At 35.1% G+C, this 18,913-nt stretch overlaps 1 protein-coding gene across 2 annotated transcripts in view; it reads right to left on the bottom strand.

Moving 5' to 3' along the window:
• Nucleotides 1–18,913, bottom strand: part of LOC126764441 (mitochondrial import inner membrane translocase subunit Tim17-B) — a 77,108-nt gene that overhangs the window by 31,401 nt on the left and 26,794 nt on the right. For both annotated transcript variants that reach the window (XR_007667983.1, XM_050482129.1), the window contains exon 3: nucleotides 8,361–8,538. Coding sequence is in view for 1 of the 2 variants with exons in the window: in XM_050482129.1 (XP_050338086.1) it covers nucleotides 8,361–8,538 (178 nt within the window). In the remaining variant the exon portion in view is untranslated. The remainder of the gene's footprint in view (nucleotides 1–8,360; nucleotides 8,539–18,913) is intronic.

Below are 18,913 nucleotides of genomic sequence, written 5' to 3'. Positions count from 1 at the left end.
AGGTCATTCAAAGCGCTTGCAACGGCATACTGGCGGTCATACCGGTCAACGAGCTAAAACACTCTTTCGACATGCTTTTGGACCGTGCAAAAAGCTGTATTGAAGCAGGAGACTATTTTGAATAAAATAAAATGATTTTGCCGAAAAACCCATTTGTTATTTTTTTTTAAAGTCCTGTTTACTTTGGAACGCACTTTGTAAAAAAATTAGTTACTTATGATTTTCTACTCAAATTTACAGTTATCATAATATATATATGTTGTCCGATTATACGATGGACCCACGGTATATTTAAGGCATGGAAGTCCTTAAATAAAAAAAATGGTGCAGAACAAATCCAAAACTAGAGCAACCGAAGGAAAAATTATTAATATTGTCTTAGTATACCTAAATTCACAAAATGGTTGATATGTTTTCTGCGTAACAACTTCAGATCACGTCTCACGTTCTTCTGGCTGGAGACGCAGAAGGGATCTATAATGGATAATTCTTGAACGTATTCACATGTTGTTGCGAATTTTTTATGTAACGACAAAAATTAATTAATTATGTGTCGTCTGCCATTACGCTGTTTTATTTCATTAACATATTTTCAAACTTAGATATAAAAAGAAAAACATTTTTTTACACTCTACCTTTGATATATGCTTGAATGTTTTTCTCACAATACAAGTAGTTTAAGTATTTTTCTGTCAGTTCCTATTAAAAACTATTTTGCACTTTAGGGGTTTGATTGCCTGAAAGGCATATTTTGTAGTTGTTTTAATCTATATCTATTTTTCGCTGCTTGTATTTAATGTACCTTAAAAGCACGATTTTTAGGTTTTTTAACTCAAATTCAAAAAACGAGTTTGTAGATGAAAATAATTAATTAATTAATCAACCGAAACCCTATAAAGTGCCATAAGCACTAAATTACGATATAAAAATGTAATTTGACACAGTGGATCGCAGTTTTTAGGGGCATTTGTGGGGAAAATTTTTTTAAAAAATGGGTGTGGGCCCGCCCACAATTTAAATTTATATCTCCGAAACTAATAAAGCTATAACCAAATGTGCTGAGCACAAATATTATAAGAACCTCTACCGGCAGTGTGAAAATGGATGAAATCGGAAGATAACCCCGCTCACTAAAAACTACTGAAACCGGAATAAATCAATAACAAAATACGCCAGAGACATTAAATTTTACCTCAAAGAAAATTGGACGATGGGCGTGGCACCGCCCATTGGTGAAATCTCATATCTCGGGACCCGTCCCACCGATTTCGTAAATTAGTACGTGGCATGTACATATCTCATAAAACACAAAAGCCACAACAACCAAATTTGCTGAGCACAAATACTATAAAAACCTCTACGGAATAATGTTACTTGGTAACATCACTCAGCTGTTGCGTTGCGTTGTTGCCTCAAAAGTTAACTTAATTCATTGCGAAAAAATACATTTGCTGTCTACTACAAATTAGTTTCTGACAAATTTTTCAAAAGTATTTAATATAACTGAATCAGCTGTTGTGAAACAAAATTTACACCCACTACTGATGTACAGCAAAAAGTATGTTCACAGTTAAGTGTTTTAACGAAGTATCAACTAACGAACTACCAGATTAACAAGTTCGGTCTGAATACCCCTAATGCTTGCCAGTCTGGTACTTCGTTACTCGGTAATCTGTTAATTTTCCAAAAACAAAACGCACGGAAAAAACTACCGAATTAACAAAGCTGGTCTGAATACTCCTAACATTCAAATGATTTTTCAAACGAAATTGTGTTTTTCAAACATACAAATTCAAGGTCAAGGAAATCTCGCTCCAAGCACGTTTAATAGCTGCAGTTTGTTTCCTTATCTTCGTACAAGTATTTCCTCCTTCGTATACCTTCCGTGTTAGCCAGCCCCATACATTTTCAATTACGTTAAGATTGTTGAAAAATCTGCGGAATTGGTCCAAAGAGATTACTTAATTTTGCAAATATGGACTCCGACAATGTTTAAAGCGATCGCCGTTCATCTTCTGATCGATCAAAATTAGGTAAATTGTTCCATAAAACGTGATGACACCCCACACCAAAACTCCACCTTCTCAGCTGTGGTAGCGACTCAGCTATCTTTCCGCAAATCGTGATAATAGTATTGAAAGCCATCAGGACCTACTAAATTAAAACTTTTTCATCAATAAAGACAACTGAACGCCAATCATTAAGTCGAGTGTTAGATTGAATAGTCCACGTTATGTATTCTTTCGCGAACCGAAGCCGTTTTTATTTGCCTAATTCATTACGAGAGATTTTTTCTTGATTTATAGACGTTTTAGGAGTACGCTGAACACTTGAAATGCTTGTTTTACTCCGGCTAATTCCTTAATATTAGCTACATACTTAGTCGAATTTGAAGCAATTCTAACAATTTTGCGTACTGATTGTTCAGATAGTGCTTTTTTCCTACGTTTTATCTGTTTGGCAATGTTTCGATTAGATAGTCCGTGTGAGTGAAACAAATATATTTTTTCACGTTCCAATAAGCTCAGAATAGTAGCTTATACCACTTTTATTTTAAATGTAGCTGGAAAACAATTCATTTCTTTATTTTCAATAGAGAAAACTGCACTTGTTTACGCAAGACAAAGAAATGTAAAGTGCGTATATTTCAAAGACCAACCAAAAACGCACGTGATTACAAGAGACATTTTTGAAATCTTCGAATTTACAGTTTTTTCGCAATTCAACCAAACATGAGCAACTTTTTTTCTGACAAGATTCGAACTTTTGATACGAAAGGCATTTTGGACAATATGAACAAGCATGATAAAACATATAAATTTATTAAAAAAAAAAAAAAATTGGTGCGTCTAATCTAGGATCAGCAGTGTGGATCGGCAAAAGGTACAGTAGATAGTAGGTTACCAAAGTGAAATATAAGTCAGCGAAGTGAATAAAATTTTAAAGTTTACATTTTTTTAAACAAAATATTTTTTTATTGAGACCATATTTCAAAGTATCTAATTAAAATAATTTTAAAACAAAAAAGAAGTTCATTGCTTTTATAAAAGGAAAGCATAAAGATATATGTTTGCATGTAGAAAAAATTTGTTATCAAATTGTTTAGTGTCCACAATTTCCGGTTACTAGTTTATCCAATCGTTGTTGCATGGAGTGGAAAAGCTTCAAACACTCATTTTGAGTAAAATTATTCCAAATGTTATAAATAAAGTCCTTCAAATCAGCCAGGTTTTGGGGATTCTCTCAGCTAAATGCATCTAAAGGATTGCCCAAGCATTATCAATTGGTGACAAGTCAGGGCTTTAAGGAGGCCATTTCAATACACTCACATTTTCATTTTGTAGATGTTCTTTGATGACTTTCGCAGTATGAAGGGACGCTGTTCAAAAATGAACATGGACATTCAGTACGCATTATTATTCTTTATAATCGGCGTGCTAGCAACAATCTTCATTTGCTATCGATTGAAAACCAGGCGACGACTACAAGCTGCAGTCACTTTTGCCGCCCGGGAGAATGTTCAAAATTGAACAGGATCATTACTTCAAAAAAGGCGGAATAATTAATATATTTATATTTAGACAATTTTATATTATTTACAAATAAGATAAGAAATATTGTAGCTATTGTAATAAGTTATACAGTCCACTAATAATCATTTCTTTCCCTCTGCAATATGTTCAAATATATTGAACAGGCTTATCTTCGCCAATGCCGAGGCAATACAACACATACATATATATATATTAGTTAAGACAGAAGCAATATAAATAAACAAACACATAAAAATATATGCATTTATATGCAGCATACATACATATATGAGGCACGTATGCATTTAAATGCAATACGCCTGTACTCAAGATATGTTATATAAACATATCTACTTAGGTTTGGGCAATTGATTACAAATGCACTTGTGCACTTGAAAACAGCCCAAACCATACAACATAAATTGTATGACCACACACGCACACATGTATGGCATTGTATGGTTGAAAACAACCCCATGTGGTGTGCTGTAACATACATACACATACATATATTTAATTAGATAAGATAGTTTTAAAAATTTGTATATAAGCAAAGAAAAATACCAAATAAAATCTGAATGAAAGATTTCTCACTCAACAAAAGATTGTTTTTGAATTCCCCCCACCAGAGGTAAGGTTTACAAAAAGGCTTTGTTGAGATTTAAATAGACGCATTGCCCTGTTGAAGAATGAAATTAGTTTTAATTAGTCGGTGACCCTCGGGGATAGCTTGCTCGTTTAAAATATTTGAACAAGCTGCAGCAGTAACTTTTCCTTCCAGGACTACAATATTTTCAGGGACATTCACAGATAAGCATCCCCAAACCATTAAGCCCTTTTCCACCGACTAACCTGCGGGTGAAGTGCACTTGTATGATAGTTTTTGTTCTGGTGAGCGCCAAGCGTAAACCACACCGTGGGAATAAAGAAGTCTAATAATCGATTCATCAGTTCAAAGCACTTTATGCCAAAAATTTGAATATTGGCTTGGCGCAAGCTGTTACGGACAGTGTGCATTGAGGGGGCTTTCTTGCCTTCTTTTATAAGCTGTGCGCGATTTTTTGGAACTTATTTGAAAGATTCAGAATTGGAAATAACCAAAATTCGTTTACCTACTCTCTCCATTGTAATTTTTGGGCGCCTTATCTCTTTTTCCTGATGACTCGATTTTCTTTGTTGTATACGGCAATAACATTCCATATTCCGACCTGATTTTATTAAATTTGTCAGCAATATAACGCTGTGTGTGACCATCTTTATGCAAACTAATTATGACTGAACGCTTTCCATTCGTTTTTTTAAATTCTTCTTCTATTCTTTACTGGCGTAGACACCGATTACGCGATTATAGCAGCGCGACAGTCGTTTCTTCTTTTCGCAAGGTGACGCCAAATGGAGATTCCAAGCGGTCCTTCCACCGGAGTGGAGGTCTTCCTCTTCTTCAGCTTACCCGACGGGTATTGCGTTGAATACTTTCAGATCTGGAGTGTTTTCGTCCATACGTACAACATGACCTAGCCACCGCAGCCGCCGTCTTTTAATTTGCTGGATTATGTCAATGTCGTCGCATATCTCATAGAACTCATCGTTCCATCGAATGCGATATTCGCCGTGGCCAAAGCGCAAAGGATTATAAATTCTTCGCAGAACCTTTCTCTCGAAAACTCCTAAGGCCGACTAATCAGATGTTGCCGTCGTCCATGCGTCTGCACCATATAGCAAGACGGGAATAATGTGTGACTTATAGAGATTTGGTTTTAGAGAGGACTTTACTTCTCAATTGCTTACTCAGTCCAAAGTAGCACCTGTATATATTAAATATTTCGAGCTCGCCTGACCTTCTAGGGTAGTATCCCTCCTTAGACGATACTGCACGATTTTGTCGGTCGTGGTCCACTCTCTATGAGTCGTAAGTGTGTAGAACTGGCTGTCATGGGAATTTCTTAAATTCCAATTGTTGGACACGCTTTCGTCCGACCATATTTTACATAGAAGCTGATGCATGCTCCTTATCAATTCTTCGCCGCCGTGGTTGAATAGCTCGGTCGGCAATCCATCGGCCCCGCCGCTTTGTTGTTCTTCAGACGGGTAATTGCTATTCGAACTTCTTCATGGTCGGGCAATAGAACATCTGCTCCATCGTCATCGAATGGGGAATCGGGTTCGCCTTCTCCTGGCGTTAGCTTACACTGCCATTCAGTAGGCTGGAGGAGTGGTTCCTTAGTATCCTCTGAGCATCGGTTTCCAGATCACCTCTGGGGGTTTTACAAGAGTATACTCCGGTTTTGATACCTTCTGTTAGTCACCGCATCTTTTCGTAGAATTTTCGAGCATTGCCTCTTCAACTCTCGGTATCTATCCCATCCCATGTGGCCGATCGTAACGTTGCGAGGTAGGCTGTCTATTTTCTCTCCGCTGCGTCACAGCACTTCTCATCGTACCAGCTATTATTTTGCATTTTTCGAAAACTCATGGTTTCGGTTGCAGCTGTACGTAAGGAGTTTGAAATGCCGTCCCACAGTTCCCTTATACCGAGTTGTTGATGACTGCTCTCAGAAAGCAGGAGTGCAAGTCGAGTAGAAAATCATTCGAGTATCTGTTGTGATTGCAGCTTCTCGACGTCGAACCTTCCTTATGATTGTTGACGTTCGTTTTTGGCTGCACAGAGGCATGTGCGAATCTTGGCTGCAACAACGTAGTAGTCCGAGCCGATGTTAGGACCTCGGAGCGTACACACATCTAAAACACTGGAGACGTGTCTTCCGTATATCCCAACATGATCGCTTTGGTTGGTGGTTTTTCGATCCGGAGATAGCCAGGTAGCTTGATGTATTTTCTTATGCTGGAAACTAGTACTACAGATAACCATATTTCGGGCTCCGGCGAAGTCGATCAGCCTCAACCCATTTAGGGATGTTTCCTCGTGGAGGCTGAATTTGCCGACCGTTTTGCCAAAGATACCTTCCTTGCCCATCCTGGCATTAAAGTCGGGAAGTTTAAAGTTCACCAATTTTTAAAATGATGTAAAAAATCGCCTTAATATTTGAACACAATAATAAAAAAAAATTGCTGCACATTTAATGCTTTTTTTACTCTTTCAAACTGTTGCTACAGAGTATTTTAGTTTTGTTGTACGTATCACCTAAAACGAATCGAGATAGATATAGGGTTATGTATATATAAATGATCAGGATGGCGAGAAAAGTTGAAAACAGGGTGACTGTCTGTCTGTCCGTCCGTGCAAGCTATAACTTGAGTAAAAATTGAGATATCTTGATGAAACTTGCATGTTCCTTAGTACAAAAAAATTACAAGCTCGTAGATCAAACCACTGCCACGCTCACAAATCACCATTAACTAAAACCTTAAAAGTGTCATAACTAAGCACCTAATTAAGATATAAATTTGGCACAGAAGATTGCGATAGCAAGGGGCACCTGTGGATAAAAAATAGTATAGATAGACTTTATTCATCATTTATCATTTAATATGTTTAATGTGCATATCAGTTAAACCACTAAAGCTCCAACAACCAAATTTGCTATGCTTATTTAAAGTATGCAATCTTTTCACCAAAAATTGTCCAAATCCAAACAAAACTGTTCAAGACCCACGGTACCAAATATTTGTACCCCATTATCTATAATTGGCTTTTGACCGAAAATATCGGCCAATGTGTGAATCGGGTCAATACTTCTCTGAGCCCTCATATACTTAACATATAAATTTTCGAACTTCCAGCTGACATTATGCTGGATATATCGGCCAATATTTGAATAATCTCAATGAAAATTCTAGTTGGCGATTTACACCATAAGATATTTCTCTGGCTTTGATTCCTGTAAATTTCAAGAGTATAAAATGTTTGATTGCACCCTAACTTAGCCCTTTCCCACATGTTTGTAATTTATTTTCAAGTTTTAATATGAAAAACACTAATTACTACACTTAATAACTTACTTTTTCCACACTTTGTCAGCAATTTTATAGAATGTCTCGCAAATTTCTTACCAGACACGTCGCAACCAAAATCATCAATTGCGGTACTTTCCGAACATATACAAAAAAACCTACCCCCATATAACATTTTAATATCAAGATTTTCGAGCATCCGACTGACTTTACTCGATGTGATTGGTGATTATATGAAAGGTACCTTAATATAACCCCTAGTTGACGTTTTACATCTCCCGGACTTTGATTCGTTCGGTTGCACCCGAACTTACTTGTTTAAATTGTATATGTTTTTTGTTTTGTAGTGCTTCTCAAACTGTTGGTGAAAGCGAGTAAATGAGTTATAAAAATTTTTTTTTAGCTACGCAAAAAACAAATAGATTTTTTTAAACTACGGAGGCAGACGACTCCCTTAGAACGAATTTGTTAAATAGATCCACTTAAATTAGTACAACATATCGATAATTTGTTTTATTTTCACAAATAAATCGCGTCAGCAGAGTACAAGGAATAAAATCTGTGAGTTAATTAATAAGGAATAAAATAAAAGAAAATCTCGAACAGTCCGATCTCAAGCAGTTGATGGTTCATTGCCAAATCGGCTATATTCTGGGGATGGCAATGATGAACACACCAAAGATTGGGTCAAAGCCATTCAGACTGAGTTTTATGTAAATATTATATATATTTTTTATGTATATATTTCTAATTTTTACATATATTTAAAAAAAAATACGCTCTAATTTTGACAAGCAACATTTAGTTAGAACTTTCAATGTGGAATCAGATTTTGGGTAAAATTTGTATACGTATATAAAGCTGTTCCAATAAGAAATATATCTTATATCTTATTTACACATTATCAATAATTACCGTTCCTTGCAGCTAAAATTCCACCTGTTGTAAATCCACTTATAATTGAATTCCATGGATCTTCCTTTTTCCGAAAATGCACTAATGTGCAGTCAATAGTGCTGAACATTCCTCCCCAAACTGCAAAATTTCCTGCAATCACTGGAGAGCGGAGTTTGATCGCAGTTAAGCTTCCAACCTGGTTAAAAGATAAGGTATTACATTCATATCGTCACCTAAAATTCAAAACAACGTAACACCGAAAATCATACAATCTTATTTCGAATTTCGGTTATTATTTTGTCTTTAGCGGACATTTAAAATATTTTATACCAACATATGTATGTGTGTAAAATGGTATGGTAAATCGTAATCAATAACAAGAAAAAACGTCAACATGTCATTACAGAGAGTGGTCAAGGTGTACGGACGTGTTTTTGATTCGCTCCGTGAAATCTGTGTTTTCAAAAAGCAAAAATTAATAAAAATAGATTAAATTGAAAACAGTGCACACAAATTGTTATTAATAAACATAAACGAATTGTGCACGAAACAAAAAGTAAAAAAGTAGAAACTAAGCAAGCGCAGTCAGCAGAAGCAGCAGAAAACCGCATTAGGGCAACAACAGTTGCGCTGACAGCAACCACAGGTACCAGCAAGCACCCGGACAGCGAGAGAAAGCAAATGCAAGTTTGTTTCAAGCAAACAAGGGCCATCTGTTCAGACTGGCATTGATCGCTATATAAACGTAAAATCAAGTTCAATTAAATCAGCGGTTAATACCAACAAATTCAACACGGCACGTCAAATGGTAAAAAGCCAGAAATCCTAAATGGCAACAGATTTGCCTTACTTAGCAAAGAGCGTAACGACACAGTCGTAAATGCCAAACCCACTCCAATATATTTGCGTGAGCGGAGCTCAAATGCGCTTGTCTCAAAACTAAACAATATAATAGACACAAACAATTTCCACATAGTGCCCTTGAAAAAAGGTAACATAGATGAAACAAAAATTCAAACATACACTAAAAAAAGGTTTCATGGATGTTGTAAAATACTTGTCAAATAATAACAGGGATTGCTACTCTTACCAACTGAAGAGCTCAAAAGGCCTAGTCTTCGTCTCCGGTAGAAGCATTGGAAGAAAGTGGTTTTAGTATTAAACCAATGTTCAAAATCGAATTGATGCCAAATTCTAGCCAACTTAAGAAAAACGAAACACATCCCATTTACAACCTAAAACATCCATCGCAGAGTTACCGTTGAGGAACCACACAAAAGAAATGGCGGGTATAATGTACAAACTGTCAAGAGTATGGACACATACTCATATTGCACCTTACGCAGTGTACATATGCGTGGTGTGTGGTGATTTACATCCCACATCAAAAGAAAGAGGATTTAAATAAAAAAATTTAGTAATCGTGGGGGAAATCATACTGCAAACTATAGGGGTTGCCCTGTATATAAAGACTTAAAAGCGAAATTGGTTGTCGGAATCAAGCACGTCGCAATCAAATGATATATGTGTCCATGTTTAAAAACCGGGTACTATTAAAATTCATGGTACACAAGGGAGCTATGCAAATGTGGTGAAAGTCAACACTGCACAAATGTAATTGCCCCAAAACCAACCAAATGGAAGCGGAAATTGAAACTATGATTTTCAACCTTACCCAATGTATGACACAATTTATGAACTTTATTAAATAAAACATTTGTATATGGAATGCTAACGGAGTTAACCAACATAAATTGGATCTTATTAGATTTCTTGATGAAAATAATATAGATGTTATGCTTTTGTCAGAAACTCATCTTACGAATAAAAACAAATTCTTTATACCGGGATTTAGAATCTATGTTACAAATCACTGAAATGTAAAGGCACATGGGCACATGGTAAAACAGTAGTGTTGGTTAGAAAACGATTAAATCACCACACATTAGAATTGCATGCCACAGCGCAGTTACAAGCTACAACAATATCTATAAAAAATCTTAAACTTGACGGCTATATATCGCCCACCTCGGTTTAAAATTAACGACAACCAATTTAAAGAGTTTATTGGAAGGCTAGGTCATAGATTTCTAACAGGTGGAGATTACAATGCAAACCACATGTATTAGGGCTCACGACTAATTCAAATTAAAAATATAGATAATTCGCACATAACATCTGATACATGTACTGATCTATCTTATGACCACTCTCCTGTACTAATAAGGTTATATGAACAACCCATATTCGTTGATCCAAAAATGGGTCTAACATCTTTTAAATTAATTGGCTAAAATATACAAAATACGTGAGTAGCCACATTAATGTTGAATACAAAGTAAATACAGGAAGAAATATTGACGAAAGCATAAGAGAACTCAATGATATAATAACTAGCGCAGCTGTCTTAGCAACACCAAACAAAAACTATAAGCCGCTTGGTCCCAGAAAAATCACTAAGAAAGAAATAGAAAAGCTTGTAAATGAAAAAAGGCGTGCAAGACGTGAATGGAAGATAAGTCGCTAACCTTCCATTCAACTTCAATTGAAATCGGCTGTACTTAAATTAAAAAAAAGAGCCTAAACTTGAGGAAGAATCAACACTGCAATGTATATAAAGAAGCTGTGTTTAAATTAAACAAGCAAAATTCCCTTTGGAAAACCCAAAAATCCATGAAGCCACCAACTGACTCCAACATGCCTATACGAGACTTGGGTGGAAATTGGGCTCGAATTGACGAGGAAAAAGCTAATTGTTTTGCAAATCATCTAGAAAAGGTATTTCAACATAATTTGCCAAAGAACAACTTTAAGCTGGCAATCTTTCCCAACACAGCTAAGTCGATCGAGTCTTTTAAGACTTCACCTTCTGAAATTATTTGAATCATAAAAGAACTTAATCCATAAAAGTCGCCGGCACATGATATTATCCCAAAAATGCTGACTGAGTTACCGATTATTGCTGTAGATGTGCTCTTTATGCTATTCAATGCAATTTTTAGTTCCGGATACTATCCAATTTAATGGAAAAAGTCGCAGATTATCTTGATGGATAAACCTTAGAAAGACTTAACACAGCCGTCTTCATACAGACCAATCATTATTTTACCCTGTCTTTCTAAAATATTTGAGAAAGTATTACTATCAAAGATGTCTCCTTTCCTCCACGAAAATAATACAATACCAACGCATCAATTCGGATTTCGTGCGAAAAATGGCAGAATAGAGCAAGTAAATATAATTACTAACGAAATAAGTAAGCATTTGAGCACAGAGAGTACTATTCAGCTATATTTCTAGACATGGCTCAGTCTTTTGATAATGTGTGACATGAAGGCCTTGTATATAAGATAAAAAAAAATCTACCTTTAGAATTGTATAAAGCATTGGAGTCTTATTCAAATAATATACAATTTATGGTATAAGTGGGAGATTTCATATCTGATGAAAGACAGATAAGGGATGGTGTACCACAGGGCAGTGTTTTAAGCCCAACTTTATACATCATATATACAGCAGATCTTCCAATAGCTAACAATGTATTAACTTCAACTTTTGCGGATGACACAGCTATAGGAGCCGTAAAAAATGCCACATTTTAGAATCGAAAATATTAGCGGAGCATTTAAGTTCTGTCGAAGAATGGCTAGCGAGCTGCCGTCTAAATGTGAATGAACAGAAGTGTAAGTATCAGAGAACGGCAAGGGTACACCCTAACAATAAGTGTACCTGAATTATTTGTGCGTTTACGACACTAAGAGTGTGATCGGCACACTAAAATAAGGCTTGTTGCCTTGTACTGATAATTTCGAACATGCTCATACTCACAAGCTCAAACCGATTTCGTGCTCTTTTTCTGCATGTATACATGAGTTGAGGCCGACGACAATGCTAAAGCAAAAGGAATGAGCGAAATTGAGAGCACAACACTTGAGACAAACAATATGTGAGAGACATGTGTGTTGTTGTTACTCTTACATTAGCTTCATACATGCATACATATTTGAATATGCACATATAAATACATATATGCATGTGAAATGAAAATAAAAAGCCGTGTTTTGCTTCTTCTTTGCGTGTTATATATTCATGTGTATGTATTTACAAGGTCTGTCGCATAAGAAACAGAACTTTTTAAATATAGCTGTTTCTGGTGGCGCCACCTATTGGTGGAAATATGAAATAAAAAGTTTAATCTCTTGTTGACATTTCGTAAGAATTTTAAGACAATTGGATAACTACAATCGATGTTTTAAACTTGGGAAAACGTTTACTGAAACACAACGAATTACTGATTCTAAGAAGTACTTGAGCGCTCTTTAATCGTAATAAAACCGAATTTTTGCGTCGGTGTGTGACAATAGCTCCATCATTTGCCACTGGAGTGCAATCAACTGTCATTCTAGTGAACTGCACATGATGAACCGGTTCTCAGGCGTGGAAAGACGATAAAGTCGGATGGAAAGGTTATGACATCAGTCTTTTCGTATGCATGTTGTATAATACATACTCAAGGACAGATTACCGAGCCAGTTATAATCCATTGCACTGCGTATTTGGTTGCAGTTCTTTTCTACTATTACAAATACTTAGCAATTGTATAATTTTTGAAGAGGAATCTGTTTAAAATTATAGTCATATGTATATTCAAATGATTACTACAAACATTAATTTTGAACAAATGCTTATGATTTGAAACATAATTTTTGTATTTATGAGTTGTATTAAATGTGGTGGGGAAGTAGCTTAGTACCAGGGTAAGGACATAGGATACCTTTTATCTCTTTATGTCAAAGAGGATACCTTTTATCTCTTTATGTCAAAGAGATAAAAGGTATCCTATGTCCTTACCCTGGTACTAAGCTACTTCCCCACCAATTTTCAGCCAAATCGGTTCAGCCGTTCTTGAGTTATAAATGGTGTAACTAACAACAACTTTCTTTTATATATGTATATAGATTTAAGTTTTGCTTTATTGTTATACTCTCGCAACAAAGTTGCTAAGGAGAGTGTTATAGTTTTGTTCACATAACGGTTGTTTGTAAGCCCTAAAACTAAAAGAGTCAGATATAGGGTTATATATACCAAAGTGATCAGGGTGACGAGCAGAGTTGAAATCCGGATTTCTGTCTATCCGTCCGTCCGTGCAAGATGTAACTTGAGTAAAAATTGAGATATCATGATGAAACTTGGTACACGTATTTCTTGGCTCTATAAGAAGGTTAAGTTCGAAGATGGGCAAAATCGGCCCACTACCACGCCCACAAAATGGCGGAAACCGAAAACCTATAAAGTGTCATAACTAAGCCATAAATAAAGATATTAAAGTGAAATTTGGCACAAAGGATCGCATTAGGGAGGGGCATATTTGGACGTAATTTTGTTGGAAAAGTGGGCGTGGCCCCGCCCCCTACTAAGTTTTTTTACATATCTCGGAAACTACTATAGCTATGTCAACCAAACTCTATAGTGTCGTTTCCTTCAGGCATTTCCATATACAGTTCAAAAATGGAAGAAATCGGATAATAACCACGCCCACCTCCCATACGAAGGTTATGTTGAAAATCACTATAATTGCGTTAAGCGACTAACAAATTTGAATTCCATCTGATGCCTTCTCTGTGTAATATATACATTTGGAACCAATGATGATAGCGGAATAAAACTTTACACAAGTACGGTATTTGAAAAATATGTAAATGACGGATAATGAAATCTCGATTATCACTTTATCATGCGAGAGTATAAAATGTTCGGTGACACCCGAACTTAGCCCTTCCTTACTTGTTTTTATTATTGTTTTTTTTTTTTGTTTGAAGAAATGAAATATTCAAATTTTGAAAAAAATGCTTATGATCTCAAATATAATTTTTGTATTTATGAGCTGTATTAAATTTTGATATAAAGAGATAAAAGGTATCCTATGTCCTTGAGTTATAAATGGTGTAACTAACAGCAACTTTCTTTTATATACATATATAGATTTAAGTGTTTTTTATTGTTTTTATTATTGTTTTTTTTTTTTGAAGAAATGAAATATTCAAATTTTGAAAAAATGCTTATTATTTGAAAAACAATTTTTGTATTTATGAGTTGTACAAAATTTTGACATAAAGAGATAAAAGGTATCCTATGTCCTTGCCCTGGTGCTAAGCTACTTCCCCACCAATTTTCAGCCAAATCGGTTCAGCCGTTCTTGAGTTATAAATGGTGTAACTAACAACAACTTGCTTATACATATATACATATATAGATGTGAGGTTTTTTTTTATTGTTTTTGGTATTTCTTTTATTATCGTTTTTTTTTTTTTTTTGAAGTAATGAAATATTCAAATTTTGAACAAATGCTTATGATTTCAAATATAATTTTTGTATTTATGAGTTGTACTAAATTTTGACATAAGGAGATAAAAATTATCCTATGTCCTTTCCCTGGTACTAAACTACTTCCCCACCAAATTTCAACAAATCAGTTCAGCCGTTCTTGAGTTATAAATGGTGTAACTAACAACAATTTTATTTTATATACATATATAGATTTAAGTTTTTTTTGTTTTTTTGAAGAAATGAAAAAGTCAATTTTGAAAAAAAATTGGGGAAAAAGCACAAAAAACGGGATTTTTGGAAAAAAAATGGTTTTTTCGGATTTTGAAATTTTTTTTTTTTTTGGATTTTGGAAATATTTTTTATCAGAAAGCAGAAATTTTTTTACATAAAATTGGATAACTTCAAAATTTTTTTCACTCAATTTTGAGGTCGTTAAAAAATAAAAGAAATAGTCATTTTTTTTGTTTGATCTCAATTTGATATATATGGAGTCGTTTCCTTCAGGCATTTCCATATACAGTTCAAAAATGGAAGAAATCGGATAATAACCACGCCCACCTCCCATACAATGGTTATGTTGAAAATCACTAAAAGTGCGTTAACCGACTAACAAAAAACGTCAGAAACACTAAATTTTACGGAAGAAATGGCAGAAGGAAGCTGCACCCAGGCTTTTTTTTTAAATTGAAAATGGGCGTGGCGTCGCCCACTTATGGACCAAAAACCATATCTTAGGAACTACTCTACCGATTTCAATGAAATTCGGTACATAATATTCTCTTAACACCCTGATGACAGTCTTCTTCCAATATAACGCAAGTTGTTGTAGTTATGTCACTACAACTTTTTTCATTTTAAATGTTAATGAAAATGATAACCAAACTCAAACCATGCTATTTAAGTGTTTATATTTATCCTTATCCAAATAAATTATTTTATGGTCAAGACCATTTAACTACCTATAAAATAGCTTTTAAATTATTTAAATTGGACTTTCCATTCAAAAGATATTACGAATTAAAAAATTCAAACAGTAAACAAAACCGCAATAGCGCCGTGGCCGTTGTTTGCGATGCAGTCTGAAAAGCGCGCCGGACCAGAGAATGTAAAGTATAGAGAAGGTGCAAATTGAATTCGAGACGTTTCTGTCCTTCAAGGTGTACGGACGTGTTTTCTAACTCGCTCCGTGTAATCAAATTGTGAAAAAAGTAACCAATTAATAATAATAAAATAAAAACAAACAATCAACAAAAAATAAGTGCTGACAAATTATTATTTATAAACATAAGCAAATAGTGCACAAAATAAATAGATAAAAACAAAACAAAAAAAATAATAATAAAAACAATAATGAGTGCTTCGCAGCCTCACCAGCAAGGCCGTAGGCATTCCCTAAATGCCTACTTCAGCTTTGTCGACCCAACAACAACAACAACTACTAGCAATAAAAAGGGTAACGGCGATGATGAGTCATCGCGACGATCAGCAGAAAAGGGAACGCAGCAAAGAACGCAGTCAGCAGAAGCAGCAGAAAACAACAATCGGGCAACAACAAATGCACTGACAGCAACCAGTCTGCAGGTACCAGCAAGCGCACAGGCAGCGAAGAAAATTACAACGCAAGGTGAGAACGTAATAAAAAAAGGCCCGTCTGTACAAACAGGCATTGACCGCTACGTCAATATAAAAAGGAAATTAAGTCCTTCAAAGGCAGCGGTCAATCCAAAAAAATTTCAAAAATAAAAATAAAACGGAAGTTTTAAATGGCAACAGATTTGCCATACTAAACAATGGTTCAGACGACGATGCGAAGGGTACCACCACAGTTGTTAATGCCAAACCACCTCCAATATATTTGCGCGAACGTAGCAGTAATACCCTTGTTGCGAAATTAAGTGAAATTGTTGGCACTAACAATTTTCATATAGTGCCTTTGAAAAAAGGCAATATAGACGAAACAAAAATTCAGTCGTACACTGAAAAAAGTTTCATGGAAATAGTTAAATTTTTGTCAAATAAAAACAAAAATTATTATTCGTATCAACAGAAGAGCTCTAAGGGCCTAGTGTTTGTAATCAAGGATATAGAGTCTGCCGTAGACTCTAGTGAAGTCAAAGAAGCATTGGAAGAATGTGGTTTTGGAATTAAAACAGTTGTAAATATATTTAACAGAAACAAAGTACCTCAGCCAATGTTTAAAATTGAGTTGATGCCGAACTCAAGTCAACTTAAAAAAAATGAAACACATCCAATATATAATTTGAAATATTTGCTGCATCGTAGAGTAACTGTGGAAGAACCACATAAAAGAAACGGTCCGGTACAATGTACTAACTGCCAAGAATATGGGCATACTAAATCATACTGCACTCTACGCAGTGTTTGTGTGGTATGTGGTGATTTACATCCCATTTCTAAATGCACCCTTAAGAAAGAAGAATTAAATAAAAAATGTAGCAATTGTGGAGGAAATCACACTGCTAACTACAGGGGTTGTCCTGTATATAAAGATTTGAAATCGAAGTTGTCACAGGGCATTCAAGCACGTCGTAACCAAATGTTACAAACACCCCGTAATGAAATTATATTAACCTCAGAGAAAAGTTCAAATCCTATTATTTCTATCAATAATAATATGCAAGGAAGCTATGCTAATGTGGTGAAAGGCAACACTGTGCAAATGCAACTGCCGCAAAATCCTCCAAATGGAGGTATTGAAACTATGATTATAAATCTTACACAGCGTATGACACAATTTATGTCTAGCATGCAAAACATGATCCAGGATTTAATAAAATCACAAAATCAAATGCTGCAAAATTTATTAAGTAAAAAATGAGCTTACTAAACATATGTATATAGAATGCTAACGGTGTTAACGAACATAAATTAGAGATTATTAGATTTCTGTCTGAAAAAAATATAGATGTAATGCTTATATCAGAAACTCATTTAACAAATAAAAATAATTTCACTATACCGGGATTTAGACTCTATGTCACAAATCATCCAGATGGAAAAGCGCATGGTGGCACGGCAGTGTTGATTAGAAATCGTTTAAATCACTATGCCCTAGAATCTCATGCTACACCACAGTTACAAGCTACAACAATATCACTCAAAAATCGGGGTTGTGACTTAAACCTTACGGCTATATACTGTCCACCTCGTTTTAAAATTACAGAAATCGAGTTTAAAGACTTTTTTGGAACACTAGGTCAAAGATTTCTTGCAGGTGGAGATTACAACGCAAAACACACGTACTGGGGCTCACGTCTTATTAATCCGAAAGGACGACAGTTGTACTACACTATTATGAATAAGCATAATAAGCTGGATATAATATCTCCTGGTAAGCCGACATACTGGCCCAGTGATAGAAGAAAAATACCAGACTTAATAGATTTTGCTGTAGTCAAAAATATAGATAGATCGCTTATGACAGCTGATACATGTACAGACCTATCACCTGATCATTCTCCTGTACTAATAAAGCTATACGAACAGCCCATGATATTTGAGCCAAAAGTTTCTCTAACATCATATAAAACTAACTGGTTGAAGTATAGAAAGTATATCAGCAGCCATATCAATATTGATTGCAAAATAAATACAGAAAGGGACATTGATGAAAATATAAAAGAAATTAATGACCTAATAACTAATGCAGCTGTATTGGCAACACCAAAAAGAAACAATAAACCAGTTGGTTTTAGAAAGATCACCAATAATCAGCCCTATTCTGCATTTCTACTCGAATCGAAATTTTCTCCGATTGGCAACTTTGGTATTCTGCGTTTCGATTCAACTTCGAAAATTCCAATTCTATGTATTCTGCATTGCGATCGTAATTACGTTTTTGTACGTTGAAGTTTTGTTGGCGGAAAGCCGTTATATCGGGTGATTTTTTAAGAGCTTGATAACTTTTTTTTAAAAAAAAACGCATAAAATTTGCAAAATCTCATCGGTTCTTTATTTGAAACGTTAGATTGGTTCATGACATTTACTTTTTGAAGATAATTTCATTTAAATGTTGACTCATGTGGTTTCAACAAGATGGCGCTACATGCCACACAGCTCGCGATTCTATGGCCATTTTGAGGGAAAACTTCGGAGAACAATTCATCTCAAGAAATGGACCCGTAAGTTGGCCACCAAGATCATGCGATTTAACGCCTTTAGACTATTTTTTGTGGGGCTACGTCAAGTCTAAAGTCTACAGAAATAAGCCAGCAACTATTCCA

Source organism: Bactrocera neohumeralis, unplaced genomic scaffold, assembly GCF_024586455.1.
Source record: "Bactrocera neohumeralis isolate Rockhampton unplaced genomic scaffold, APGP_CSIRO_Bneo_wtdbg2-racon-allhic-juicebox.fasta_v2 cluster09, whole genome shotgun sequence".
In the NCBI taxonomy this organism is placed as follows: Eukaryota; Metazoa; Arthropoda; class Insecta; order Diptera; family Tephritidae; genus Bactrocera; species Bactrocera neohumeralis.
Note: the sequence above shows the minus strand (reverse complement) of the source record. Positions and strands in the feature narration are given on the sequence as shown.